Genomic DNA, 15,516 nt, shown 5'->3' on the forward strand with positions numbered 1-15,516 from the left:
ATCCCCTCAATCTCTTGTAGAGGTTAAGATGTGAGGTTGAGTCCCAAAAGTGAGATAGAACAGGAAAAAAAAAAAGGATAGTTTACTTGATTCTTTTCCCTTACTGAGTGTTCTTATCACTCACTCCCTTTTCTTTCCTAATTGCAGGTACAGGTGATCGAGGTAGCTGCGAGGCAGGGTCAGGTCAGCGTAGGTAGATCCGATTGGAGCAGGTTATCTCTGGTTTATATTACATGCATACAGTGGCATGTTTTTATCGACTTTTGACTTTTTGAGATTATGATACAGTTACATATGATTACTCCCTGTTTTCAGATACTTTCAGATGAGTCTTCATATGAGTATATACATCTTTTGTTCGCTTCCAGATTTTTAGTTTTCTTGGAATACTTCCTAAACACTTTTAATGATGCGTTTATTGTAAAGTATTTTTAAAAAGAAAAAAAAAATAGACGCTACGAATATTAATTCGTAACATTTCTCCTTCGGTGGGTAGTACTACTAGGGAGGGATGTTACAATTATACTCAGTTGGAGGTTTCATATAGACCTCCTCAGAAAGCTCCTTATCCAAAAAGGCATTTCAATATTCATTTGGAAAAGTTGCCACCTTTTAACTGTTGCAACAGTTATAAGATTGCGAACACAAGTGAAACAAGCCACTAAAGCAAATGTCTCCTTATAATCAATAGCATAATCTTGAGTAAAGTCTTTTCCCACCAAATGAGTTCTATAGCATTCTATTACTAAGCCATTAGTATAGGTTTTAATTTTGTAAACTTATTCATATCCCACAATAGATTTATCAAGCAATAACTTAAGTCCCAAGTATAAGTCTTTGTTAGGACATGTAATTTTTCTTGCATTGCTTACTGCTAAAGAGGGTTCACATTAGCTTTTGCGTAAGAGGAAGGTTTATACAAAAAAATAATAACAGAATAACAATGATAATTACGTAGATAAGATAGTGGTTGACTTACTTTAATGGGTCCTATAGTGGAGGCTTAGAACTTGCAGATGAGTTAAATGCTTCAAGACCAATGGTAGTGTGATCATTTGTATGTCTGGCATTAAAGAGGTTAGAGAAATGTGCATGCACGCTTGATAGATTGAGCTAATACTTGTTTTATAGTATCAAAGTTCAACTGACTAAGAAACTTGTCGATGGAAAAGTGACTAAAAGATAAACCCTTAATGATAGCAACAAATTTGTTGTAAGTAGAACCATCACCAAACTTAGACTTGGTTTGATTGTATTGTCCAGTGCATTGCTTGGATTGCAACTTGAAACATTTAAAAATGGTATATTTTAGTTTGTGATAGTACCGACATGTCAAAAAACAAGAGTAGTTTGAACAATATCAATAAATATAATAAATTAATGAGATTTTAGAGTGACAAGTTAAGTCACTTCAACACTTCAACACATAACTCTATAATAATCGACCAAGATTAGGAAATGTATCTCTATGTAGTAGAGAAAATCAAATTGATTTAAACTCATTATTTAACATTATAGTAAATTGATAAACTCAAAATTCGTCTCATTTGTTTGCATAAAGTGTGACAACATGAGGATAATGTCATCTAGGTTTATACTACGATGATTGATCCCATAAAGTAGACATATTTGAGAGATTCATTAATACATTGATCAAGTTTTTGATGCATGTGATTAAAATTATCATAAAGCTAAAACCGATGAGTGGCATTGATAGTGGAGTAGCACTTAGCAAATAAATCACATATTTTTTTAGAAGTCTTGAGATGTGTAAATTGAAGTTTGATGAATGGAACACAAATATTACAAAACTAACTAATAATTTAATAATTTTTGTTATTTTATTTTTCAAGCATTGTAGTATAATTAGATGTCTTTACGTTACCTTATAGAATAGTACCAATGAGGGTGTGAGATTTCTATCTTTTTCATTAAGTAAACAAGTCCAAAAAATGTCAAGTCCAACACAATCCAACAATCCAATATTCAACAATAAATCCAATAGCAAGCCAAGATCATCCAATACAACCTAATAATTCAATAGCAAACCCAAAATAATCCAACATGACCTAATAGCATACCCGAAATAACTCAACAGTTCAACCAAATAAAAAATAACCAATATCCGATAGCATGCCCAAATTAATTCAATAGTTCAATCAAATAAATAATATCCATAATTACAACCAACATTTCAAGAAACCATATTCGCTAAATAAAAACACGAAGGTTTCAGCCAAACATTTTGAAGGCAAAACCAAATAGAACCGAAACAACTCACTGTATATTCAAAGAGTCGGACGGGTCGAATATAATCGTTAATAGTCAAAAAGAGATAAATTGTGAAAGAGAGCTCCAAAACTTGCCTATCAAAAATATAATTCATCTGCTAGAAAATGATATTCGTTTGAAAGAGAATTGAAAGTAGTCTATTGTTGGAATGAGATCACTTGCGAGAAGGAAACCAATAATGCACCCGTCAGTCAAAACTAAAGCATAAAATTAATGTTTACTTCAAGAGACACTCAATATACATAAACTGATATTTATATTAACGATCAAATAATATTAGATTTAATAATAATTTAATTTTATTGTGATTATATATTAATGTTCATTGATGTTTAAAAAAACAACAAACCATGTAAAAAGACTTATTTGGATTGACATGAAATCACTGTGGAATTTCATTATTTTTAAGTGAATTTTTATTATCTTATTTTCGTAATATTAGGATGAGGATACAATGGGTATTATCTTATTTTCGTGACTAAATGTATATAATCAATTACGCTAAATATTTTTATTACCATTTATCAACACTAGAATATATTTGATGGCATATTAGTAGTTAAACCCACTTCAAGGGGCGTTAAAGTTATAGTAATAACCATTTTGCATATTTAGTGGAGAGGGGGGCTCACAAAAAAGCGGACGTAAACCGAAAAGAAGCCTTTGATTCAGTTGGGAGATAAAGAGGATCTGTTTGGCCGGAGTTCATATCGAAGAAAATGGCAGCAGAAGAAGGTCAGGTCATCGGTTGCCACACTGTTGAAGCATGGAACGACCAGCTCAAGAAGAGCAACGAAACTAAGCAGTTGGTATTCATCCGTTTCTTTTAAATACTGTTTGGTTCATAATATTTTCTTTTTTTTTTTAATTTCTTAGTTTTTGTTGCGATGATAATAAGCAGTAGATCTGATTAAATTTAGATTTTTCTTGAACGTGATTAGTTAGTGTGGATGAGAATCATATGTTGCTGCTTGCTAGTGTTGATCTGTTGCTGGTTTATGTTCCGATGAGCGCTTGATATAATGGATATTTTACATGATTTTGTGAAGTCTTTGTGTGATTTCAATTTGTTTCCAGGAAAATGCATGCTTGCCTACCAGAGAAATAATTATGTTCTTTTGGGAGAATTTATTTATTTTTCATAAAATAATTTCTGAACTCTTGATGATTATGTTGTCATATAAATGATTTCGTGCAGATCAAAATTAAATTCATAGAGCAATATTAATTTTCAGATATTTAGGCGAATTGTGAAATAATCTTTGATAAGGGAACAAATATCTCTTAGGATAGGATTTTTTTGAGGGAGCCAAGACCTCAAAAATCAATGATGACCCAAATTTTAATTGTGATAATCCCATTTACATTCCCTAAAAAGACAAATAATATCCCTAGAAATTATGATGAAACCACCCACAAAATAAAATGTCCTATAATTTAGTGTAGTGGCTACATGATAGAAAAAACTATTTTTAATCACTTTGACTTATTCAGTAAAATGATAAATGAAACTTAGAATCATAAATTATTTATTTAAATAAAATTAAGATTGTAAGTCCTAACAATGACAATGTTTAAAAATGAATCATGAATTATATTATCGGTTTGGCATAGATGGGATGGAATGTGCTTTCTCTAAGATGATGTGGTTGGTTTTGATATAGGTGGTTGTTGATTTCACTGCCTCGTGGTGTGGACCATGTCGTTTCATTACACCTTTCCTGGTGGAGCTGGCTAAGAAACTGCCTCAAGTTTTGTTTCTGAAGGTTGATGTTGATGAACTCAAGGTGACATACAAATCAAATTAGTTGGGTGCAAAATCGAAGAAACTCAGTGATTTGATAACTAATCTGTTTTTTTTTTTTTTTTCCAGTCAGTTGCCACTGATTGGGCTGTTGAGGCAATGCCGACGTTTATGATCTTGAAAGAAGGAAAGATTTTGGACAAAGTGGTTGGAGCAAAGAAGGAGGAGCTGCAGCAAACCATTAACAAGCACTTGGGCTCTGCTTCTGCCTAATTATGAGACTGCATTCTTCGTTTAGCTTTAGAGGATATAAACCTCAGTATATGCTATTGGTGTGGACATATTTAAATATTTATACATTGAAGCAGACTTGGTTATGTTTTTGGTGAATTCTAACTTGATAATATTCCCTTCTATAAAGTTCCTCTCATGGTCATTTCCAATATTTCCTCATTGTTTCATATAATAGTAATTGTGATTTAAGATGCTAGGATCGATGCAGCTTTTGTTAGGTCTACTCATACAAATGAAGAGATACCGCTCACATATAGTTGCTTCTGTCATGAATATCTTCTATCCATGCTTTTTATGAATAATCCTCAATAGTGGATGAGAAAGTAGCTGGCTGAAGGATTTTAAATTAGTTTGAAATATTGAGTGCATCATGTATTCAATGTGATTGCAAGTTGTTTTCTGTTCTTGATAACATCCAATTATCTAGAGAGGAATTAGAGGAAAATGAGGGATTAGGGGCCTACTTTGTTACTATTTCTTTGCAAAAGCAACATTACATATATACACTTTTCAATGCATAACTGAATAGATAGTCGATATATCATGTAATTGACTATTATTTTATTTTTAATTTAAAATCACCAAATCATATGATGATACATCAGATATATATTTAATTATATACTCAAAAATGTGTATAAATAATTTTATTATTTCAAAATAAAATATTCAACCATCTAAAGTGGGCAATAGGTGGAAGACATTGGAATACAAATCAATGCACTTGACAAAACGCCTTGAGGTCTCATTAGGAACTACATATTTAACAGAGAAAACATGTACATACTAGGATCAGCTCCCAACAAAAACCTAAAATAGGGGTTTCATCTCTCCCCTTTGATAATAACAGAATAAAAGTCACACCACTGTAATTCATGACTTTCCAATGCCCATATCCAGTAAAAAAGCCAGGGATTGGGTTTATATTAACCTTTGGAAACCCCAATGAATGAGACTGGGCATTGCAAACTCAGCCTATCTAACTAATAACCAACAAACTTGACTCATTTACCTAAGTCCATTTACCTTACTTAAATATACACCTAATTCCTTATCATCAAACTTTCATGGCCACAACTCCCAATTCAAAAGGCTATGGCACCCTACTTAACTAAGATAACTCCTCCCTTGTACTCTACCTTTTATTCTTTCTTCCTTGCTTCACTTAATTAAAGTGTATAGTTAATGCAGTAAATGCAACATAAAATTAACCTTTGGTTGAAATTGAAGGAGAACAAACAACTTCAACAGATAATCGCTTCAAGACATTAAGGCATTGGTCTTGGCCAAAGTTACTGGTGGATATGGAGACTATGCATCTCTGTTGTCCCATACATGTCTGTAAAATTTGAGAGTCAAAATGGTTAAGAAACTATGCACTTTATAATATTGTTTCATGTGCACACAGGAGAGTGACAGTATTTACCATCTGTAAGATGTCATACGATGTAAAAGCATGGTAAGGTCCTTGCTGGTAAGTCCACAAATTCCCAAAGGAGTTCCAGAGCTTGAAAATTTAATTGATGAAATGGTGTGGCCTGGACTACACTACATGTGAGCTTTCGGTCTGTGGAACTCTTCTGGTTTTCCATAGCTTTCAACGTGCCAGTTATTGATAGTTGGATGATACTCAAAAACCTTAGCACAAACACTGGTTACTGATCTCTTCACAAGAGAAATTCTTGAAGGATCCCCTTCAAGTTCTTCAAAAAGGACAAACAAATTTTGGGTTGGCTTCAACCAAGACTATGACACATGGTACTTGGACATCAAAATTTGTTAAGGACTAGAATTCAATGAAAATTTTTTTCTTTGAGGTTATGAAGAATTGTATTGTTGTACCATATAAAACAAAATTTTGTTTGGTAATTCTATCTTAAAGGTACATACCATCTTTGGATTGATTGACCATAACCAAGCTGACAATTTGGAGGTTTGTATGTCCTAGCATAATTGCAGCCAGTGCAGCTTTTGTTAGCATATGCAGTCCAATATCTACCAATACTCTACCTATTTATTCATATTTGACCCTTTCCCATATCCTCCATATCCAACGCCAAAGGCTCATCTCTTTCAGATGCGTTGAAATATACTTATGAAGTTTTGAGAGAACAAGTTCAAATCTCTTAACACAACGACCAACTACAACATAAGCTAAAACCTTTTATGTATATAACTTATGCCATGTTAAGGGTTGAGGCCTTTGTGCAGCCAATGATCCCTGCATCCACTTAATAGAGGATATGGCATTTGGGGAAACAAGATTCATTGCTTCTCCTTTCAGACCAACCTATTCGAAAGAGCCATTTTAAGAAAAAAATGTACATAATAATAAACATGAGAAATACTAAGGTAAGAATTAGCAACCCGATAGGTCTACTTCTACCAAGATAAGTCCCATTTTCCCTATCAAGTCCATGCGACACAATTGGACCAAGGATTCCTATCTTCCAAGTCTCAAAATGTCCACCCATATTCTTCATAACAAAAAAACAATACTTTTAGTTTTAATGGATCAAATGAAATAAGAGAAAAAACTGTCTTTTATCTTTCTCATTTCTTTTTTTTTTTCAAATCTTTCTACTCAAACTGATCATGTTTCTCATAAAAGTTCATTTGAGTTGTCCATTTTTCCATCATTTATATCTCAAGATATAGACAATAAAAATAACATATGAGAGGAAGAATTGACAAGCAATCTAACAGCAACACTTAGCAGCGCAATTCTGTTTGTTCCAACATACAGATTCACCTTTCCAGTGTATATGAATCTCCTATACTGTCTTATTCCAAAGGTAAAACCTATGAACAATACATGTAAAAATTGTTTTTTTTAAACAAACAAAAAGACAGTCCATAGGATAAAATTTCGACATAAACAGAATACCTGACAAATGACCATTAATAAAAACATTCACGGCATCACCTGTTGATTGAACAATCAGAGTGGGGAGTTCCCCTCCATGGAGGAAGGACTTTGAAGAACCGATATCAACACTGTAGTCACATTGGAAAGAAAAATTAAACATGTAAACTATCAGCCAATGTTATTTTATTTATATCTAACAGATTTGTCAAGACATTTCAGTGCAAGTTAAGTCTTTTATTACAAATCAAAGAGCATTCATGCATTTGGAATGACTTATTTCCCCAGTACTCAAATGTTATGATATACTATATTGCAGCTTACTGGAAGGTATAGATGACAATGGCAAGAAATAGGGCATCAATGAACTCCTTGTCAATGGAAAAACAAAAGAAAAGCAAACTAATAATTATGATGAATGAAATGAATTTAATTCACAAAACATATGTAATGATGAAGAATTGAAAACAATGGAAAATGCATTAGAGGCATATAAACCCTTGTGATAAATAATCACTTAGGATCAATCTCACCTAGTAATGTACCATAAATAACCACTAGCATCCTTAGTGACATTTATTTGCTCCAATAGACCTTGAGTGGTGAACGTTAAGCTATCATCTATTGAAGAAATATCCTCATTATAACTTTTCCATGAAAACATCCCAACATTAGTTAGCAACATTTCCATTTGTGATGTCTGAACTCCAACCTGCAACAAAGGATCAACTAATTTCCAAATGTAATTCATAAAATACATGAACATAAAAACTTTCATGAAAAGAAAGAAAGGTGTTATGTCTCACATTTTGACCTTGCGTACTGTGTTCCCACTGAATAAGTTATAAAATTGCACTAGGTCTTACAAATTCATACCTTTGCAGTATTAAATACCATACTTCTACAGTTTAGGAGGATACTGATGGACCAAGGGGGCAAGTTATAGCCCATGTTATTGAACATCACCCTTATACCAGACTTTGTATCATAGTTTGAGAGAAAAGCAGCATAATCTTAAAATTCTGAAGAAAATACATAAGCCTAAAGAATATTGATAAAGTTCAGTAAACTATTGGACTACAACTTTCAAAAGTAGAATGGTTCAAGGTACAAGGGAAAACCTGTTGAAAGCTCTCTAATGAAGTAACTATTGGATCAACAAAAACTAAAGCTTGCTCACACATTTTAATAGACCTGTGAAGCTCTTTCAGATGACCATACTTTGGTTACTTGATCAGACCTATCAATAGTTTAGTAATAGTGTAATGAAATATAACCAACTTTCCTATAAACTTGACAAACTGTTTTAGGTTTTGAAAAACCTCTACCTCTACCTTGGATCGATAAATAGATTAGACCTAAACAGTTTTGGTTATCGTCAAAGCCATCATGTTTTACATTTTTTTTCTCTATCTATTTAATGGCATGTCATAGCTATCAACACTACCATAGTAAGCACTCCAACCTGAGTTGCCATGTTTACTAGACTACCCTGAACATCTATCAAGAACGTTGAATTTTTAACAAATCTATGCTTATACTTTTGCAATGCATACTTAGCTTTTACCAAAGTTATGCTTTCATTAGGATAATCTAATTTTGTTGCTATAGACACCACTATAGGATCATATTCAAGTCCTACACCATCAATTATATAACTAATTAGTTCATCTTCCATTAGTATTTGACCATTAGAGATTAGAGCATCACCTACCATTTCCATCCCTTTTAAATACTCACTAATTGACGTCATTCCTTTCTTAAGAGTTTGTAAAGTAGTTTTTAATTGCCCTTCCCTGATTTTAGACTCAATTATGAAATGATTTTGCAAGGTTATCCAAACTTTAGTGGAAATCTCACATTTATATATATTACTAAACATGGACTCTAATATTGATGATAATAACCAATTCATTAGAAACTTATGTATTCTTTTCAAGTGTATATAATGCTGGTTAGTTTTGCAACTATTTTTAATTAGTAGAAAAAAAATTAGTTGAAATTTGTATTTTTTTTGTAGTGAACCCTCCAAACTATGTTATATTGTTTATGCATATATGGATATAATGTTACATTCTAGTGATACATGCATAACAAAGAAAAACACCAAATAAAATAAAAGAAAAGCAACATTAGTATATAATACTTATCAGTAAATGACTATTTGTCATCAATGGCTCAAACCCTAGATCAAAGAGTAAGGGAGACAAATAGTATGTGAGGAAGGAAAAAATGTAATTCCCACAAGTAAGCTCAAAGGCATTTTGGTCTTTTTTGTCTAAACTTGATTGTTAATTAATAAACAATTGTCAGTGGGGTGCACGCCCCATGTATGTTAGGATACATAACTATGCATCGTCAAGAGAATTAAAATTTGAGGATAAGATAAGGCTTGTGGCAAAATTGAAAATTGCCTTAGTTGGACAACACCATACATGCTTGTGTATAGTAAGTATATGTCAGTGTATCGTGTTTGGTAGGTAAAATAAAAAAAACGTGTAACTTAATGTTTGGATTATTTTCGCCTATAGCTATAGGAAACATAAGAAAGGAGAGAAAGTAAGACTTTTTGGATACCAGAGGGAGGTCGTTGATCGTCAAAAAGCCATAGCCATGTGACGAACAGTTTGATCTTCGGAGGACAAGTAAGTATGGTGTCCTCTTATAGCATAAAGTTTAATGGATTATGCTTGGATGATATGTTCTCTAGAATTTATGCCTTGTTATGAACCTTTTTGTAACTTTAGTGATTGTATCAAATAGTTTTGTTATTTAAAAATGTTGAGATATGAAAAATTATGTGATTATGTTGTAATATAGCCAATACAGGGACCAATGTTAGTACGTAATGATCATGATATGTGAATTTTGAGTATGTTTTGTTGTTGTTTAATGTATATATTTTGATATTAGAGCATTTAAAGACTGTGGTATATGAGTTAGGTGATTGGATTGCCAAAGATTGGTTGGAAAGCATAGAAATCAGTAGGGTGTGAGTTCTAGATCGTGATACATGGTTGTGTAGGGTAACCCATATACCATATATCTTTTGCATGAAAAAGGAAACTAAGCTAGCAATGTTTTCATCCTAAGGAGAAGCACACATGATCGTGTGATATGGGACACACGTCTGTATTGAGAAATTAACACACCTATCTAGAAGTATTATTAAGAACACAGGGGTGCATGAAGTGTAACACACTTTTTTGTGTGTATGTGTAACTAGAGGGACACGAGGCTAGAAGATAGAGACACACCCGTGTATACACTAAGAAAATGAAAAAACTATTTTACCTCCGAGCTATGTGCAAGGAGGGAAAGAGAAAATGAAGGAATAGAAAAGCTTTAACAAGGCAAGATAAGATAGTTAGTTATTGAAAAAGTGTTCAACTATGTGTAAGATGACACAAACCCCGGTTGAGTCGAATCTGGATCAAAAATCAGCAAAGGTAAGTAAAGTGGTGTACATTAAGATAACCACCAATTATGTGCATAAGTGGCAAGATACAAGAAAACGATGCATCATACACTTAGTGACAAGACACATTAGCCACATAGTTTAGTTCAGTTCAGGTGTGCCTAATAAGGGATAGTGACACTTTAGTTAGTTCCTCACGTGGTCAATGAGATACATCATATACGTACCCATGGTAGGAGTCATCTGAGGATGGTTTTTATAGTAGCAATCCTATAGCTATGCATGTGGTAAAGAAGATATTACGTCCAGTTTTCCCGTGTGACCAAGGTACCATAATTATCCTAATAGTCTGGTCGATATATGCATAAGACATAATAGTTAGTAGACACGTAAAGTGTCAATTACTTTCACTAGGGCATTAGATATGTTGAGATTAGCTTAAGTCTTAGTAGCCTTTGTGAATGGTTTATGTTTAGAGCATAAGGGTACCAAGTTATGACCATATTGAGAGTCACAAGTGGAGAGCCAAGTTTAGTCCTATGATTTGTGTATAGTGCCAAGAGGTTACTTACTTACTGAGTGACTTTTCATTCACATATTCATTTTATGTGGTTTTGCAGGTAAAAGTGAGTAGCAAGGGAGCCAATGATCCAGCCAATGCAGTTGCATAAAGGTAAGAGACAAAACAATCATCTTTCAAGTTATTTGATATTTATGTGATGTTATTCCTATTAATCTGCATGGATATTTTATGCACTATATTTATAAGGATTGTGTTTCCAGACACTTTGGTTATGGTTTAATAAATTGAGGTATTTAAGTTATTTTTGGTAACATCCTTTTGCATGCAATTAAGTTTAAGCTTTAATTGTCATATTATATTTCTGTTGTATGAGTTTAGAAAATAAGTTGTACATATCTCTTTGGCATATATTCAATGTAAGGGTATGTATCTAGACAAGGTATCATAAGAAATATTTTGAATAATAAAACTATATATAAACACTTTTAAGTACACAAATAAGTGTATATATTATCATATAATTGAATAATTTTGAATTAAAAATAAAATAACATTAAATTATATATTAACATATCATCTATATATTCAATTGTATGTACATATTATATTGCTTTACTTGGAATCCTTGCTATTACATTTTCCATTTGTTTCTCCAGAACGCAGCATTTTATTAAAAATGTGAAGTAACGGCTGTAATTTCCTCCAATCTCCGTTAGCTTACATTCTCACGTTGGAAAGCCGGGGTCTGGGCCTTGTGGCCTTGTCTAGTTGACGTCTCCAGGTACGGGAGCTATCTCTCAGCATTTGAGCATCCATGAAGCCCAATACTTTGAAAGAAGCTCGTCTCAAATCCATCAACATTGCTGTGCACTGAGATCGCGGCCATTGACACTTACAGGAATTCTCAGTTGCAGTAGCACGAAGCTGAGAGATATAAGAAATGGGATTTGGAGTTCTAAGAAGCATCATTGGATCCCTATCAAGGACCCTAACATCACGCACCGCCGCCACTTCCTCTACGTTGCCGTTATTCTCCTCCTCTTTGTTCTTGAAACCCGACTTACGATGTGTTTCGAGTGGCCAATTTCCATGGTTCCTAACTTTCACAGCTTAACCGACAAGCGATATCCAAAGCGAAGATCCATTGACAAGCCTCGTCGCAAAACAGCCAGTTTGTGTCCCCCAGGTCTTGACCTATTTCGGTTAACGGATGTTTTAATGTATAGTATCTCAGAGTATTTAATTCAAATTATGTTTTCGTTAAATAATTTGCAGGACCGTATGCTTGGGTACTGTATCCTCCAGGCCAGCCGATCAGTCCCAACAATCCTAATGAAGGGAGTGTCAAGAGACGAAATGAGAAAAAGCGCATGTGGCAGCGACGTGGTTTCATTTTGGTCAGTTTAGTTTTCAAAATCATTTCTAGTTCTTTTTTTTTTTTTTCAATTTCTTTATTGATCAATAGCAAATCCAGTGAATGATATATGTTGATTACATAGTAAAAGTTGTTAATGAATAATTGGAAGCCATATGGATTCGGAATACAAACAGAGTTAGCTCTGTAATATAATTGGCGAAATGCTTGAATCCAGACAGGTAGGCGGGCATCAGTAGGAGAAAAGCTATTAATAAATTAAAGTTGGACTGGTGGTTGCTTGATAAAATTTTGTAGTGACTCGTGAAGTTTCAATTGTGTTTATCATTGCTTGACTGACATTTATAACTTAATCAATTCTAACTTGGCTTTTTTTTTTCTCATATGTTTTTGGTTGTTTTGATTCTTATATATGGCCCTTATTAGGTATTGTTGAAATAGTTTTAAATTTCTGGATAACTCCTGTTGCATACACCAATATGGAGTTTATGTATCTGTCATTTTATGTAGTTAGTGATATCTTCTCTCAATAATTGGAAAATTAGGCAATTGGGTATTAATATCTTTAAAGCCTATTATGTATTTACTGCCTATCCTAATTTCTGTCACAGGGTCACATCTCAAGTCCTTTCTGAGTTTGAATGTTGTATCATCACTTTACAATTTTGCTTATTGGTAGAGTCCTTAGAACCACTTTTGTCTTTGAACTTGCTAGCCATGAGTTTTCATTTGTGGATTTGTCAGTGCTGAATTATTAGTGTATTTCTCTAAATTGTTTGTGTTGTTTGAGACGGTCCTGATATCAATGTTTGTTATGTTCCTCTGCAATAATTTCCATCTGTATCAAATCTGGATGATCTCAAGAGAAGAGAGATTGTTGGGATTGCTTGAATCTCTGGAGATCACTATCACTGCTATTATACTACTAAAAATGGCTCTTGCAGAGTTATCTTGAACTCTTGCATAAACTTCTACTTGTTTGGCCTCTTGCTTTATGCTTTCTCTAAATGTTTCATGACTTATAGCATAAGTTCGATGGAATTCTACAAGGCCTATACCCATGCCTTTCGAATTGACTGTGAAGAAAGCTTTGTTCTCAGCCTTTGTTTACCTTTTTGATATCCTTTTTTTGTATAGTTTGAAATTAAGAAATTATTACCTACCAAAAAAAACAGAAATTAAGAAATTATTGATGCTATACCTTCAATTCGCTTGCTATATGGTTGGATTAGGATGTCTAACAAATTGCTCTTTTATTTTTCCAAAGTCTTGTTTTCTTTAAAAATAATTTCAACTGTTTTTCAGCATATACAGCCAGAGGCAAAGAAGCGGAAAGCACAGTTACAAGAGGCTAACTGGAAAAAGAGTATCAAGAGGGTAGAGCATAAGATGGTTTCTGTGGCAAGGGAAAGAGCATGGGCTGAAAGACTGGCTGAGCTGCAGCGTCTTGAGGAAGAGAAGAAAAAATGCTCAATTTCAACTTGAGATGTGACCCCATGTCTTACTTCTTCCTTTTTATTACTTATTAGGCATAATTGAACCTGTTTCTTTAAGATCTCATAGGTAGTTCCGATCTGTTAATTGGGCAGCTATGTTCTTATCTTTAAGATGTTTGGCTCTGATCATACGATAGGCTGTATTTCTTTACACAATGTTCAATTCTAAGCTGAAACCTTGTATTTTGGCAGGCAGGTTTAGAAAAATATCAAGACATTGATGAGTACCTGACTTTTGGTGTGTACAGGTCCTGCTTTCGGCTTCTACAGTTGCTAGTTTCACACTCCAGCTACTCCCAATCAGGCCTGCCAAGATGGTAGAATGATTTGTATATATTGTATGCAATGTACAGGTTGATGATAATGCACAAATGTAATAATATTCACCTTATTGATTAAGGAATGATTACAGCCCTCTGTCTGTACTCTTATTCTAAGTATTGCTTACTAATACAATAGATAATTGATAACGCGATACCAAAGGATAATGGCCAAACTTAGCCTATCTCTTCCCTAGGCCTATGCCCCCGAGACCCCCTAGAAGATATGCTTTTCTCGATGCTTTTCCTCTCTGCCTGCTGCCTTGTTATAAAGTTGCATTTCCTTGATCATAGCCTTCTTGTTTGGTGATTGAATTTCCTTGATCACAGCCTCCTTAGCTGGTGATTGAATCATGCTAGGCTGGATATACAGCTGAGGATGAATTGTTTGTCTTATCTCTAATGTTGATGAGGTTGCATCCTTATCCTGCTGACTCATGGATGCTAGCCGTAGGTTTCCTTTCTTGCTCCTTCTGTGATAAATTTTGATAGGGGATCTATCAGACATTCTCCATGTTTGTTGAGCGAGTTCTCCAAAACCTCCTTTGCTACCTGGCCCCCTCTATTCAAGATTACCTAATGTTTCAAACAACTTCTCTTGTAGATATCTTAGAACATGTGTAAGGTGTTTTCTGCAAAAGTAGCTTAAGCTTAATCAAGAAGTTTTGTATCGGAATGCTTGGCCCCCAAAAAATGGAAACGGAGCTTCTTAAAATTCATTTTGTTGCCAAATGTAATCTGTCATGAATAAATTGTGGTGTGAAGGCAAATATGGTGCGGTATGTACAAAATCAGGAAGTTCAGTAATTTAGGTTGATGTTTGAACTAAGAAATATTGCTGATATTGTGAAGTTCCTGAAGCCGATTATTTCCACTGATTCCAGGCGTTAACATCCAAAAGAACTGTCGAGGAAATCACGGTTCTGGGTTTTTAAGCTTCAAGCTTGCCTGAGTTGACTATGCCTATGAAGTATTGGAGTTTTGGTTCATTCATTGCAAGACTCTGGTTTAAAACAATAAAACTGTGTGCACAAATTTTGAGTTCACAACAGTACGTTATCATTATGCTAGTCGACATGGTAGTGTAATGACAATTGAGTACACAGAAAATGAGTTGGAACACGTGGCTTCTCAGTAAGTACCATCATTTTCTGTTAATGTATTTAGCAATTAGCTAGTCGACATGGT

At 33.9% G+C, this 15,516-nt stretch overlaps 1 protein-coding gene, 1 long non-coding RNA gene and 2 pseudogenes across 2 annotated transcripts; 2 read left to right on the forward strand and 2 right to left on the reverse strand.

Moving 5' to 3' along the window:
• The first annotated feature begins 2,909 nt into the window (after positions 1-2,909).
• LOC123214380 (thioredoxin H-type-like) lies at positions 2,910-4,481 on the forward strand. The gene is made up of 3 exons (XM_044634121.1): positions 2,910-3,101; positions 3,957-4,079; positions 4,166-4,481. Exons 1-3 carry the CDS (start codon positions 3,012-3,014, stop codon positions 4,307-4,309), a joined length of 357 nt encoding a protein of 118 aa, XP_044490056.1. The 5' UTR covers positions 2,910-3,011; the 3' UTR covers positions 4,310-4,481.
• A 1,056-nt stretch (positions 4,482-5,537) lies between these two features.
• On the reverse strand, positions 5,538-8,913 carry LOC123228286 (annotated as a pseudogene).
• A 2,916-nt stretch (positions 8,914-11,829) lies between these two features.
• On the forward strand, positions 11,830-14,439 carry LOC123208642 (annotated as a pseudogene).
• Positions 14,025-15,286, reverse strand: LOC123208738. Its single transcript, XR_006500806.1, has 2 exons — positions 14,396-15,286; positions 14,025-14,314 (listed from the first exon to the last, which is right to left on the reverse strand). It is a non-coding gene; the product is annotated as an uncharacterized LOC123208738 (long non-coding RNA).
• Between the last annotated feature and the right edge of the window lie 230 nt (positions 15,287-15,516).

This window comes from Mangifera indica, chromosome 1 (genome assembly GCF_011075055.1).
Source record: "Mangifera indica cultivar Alphonso chromosome 1, CATAS_Mindica_2.1, whole genome shotgun sequence".
In the NCBI taxonomy this organism is placed as follows: domain Eukaryota; kingdom Viridiplantae; phylum Streptophyta; class Magnoliopsida; order Sapindales; family Anacardiaceae; genus Mangifera; species Mangifera indica.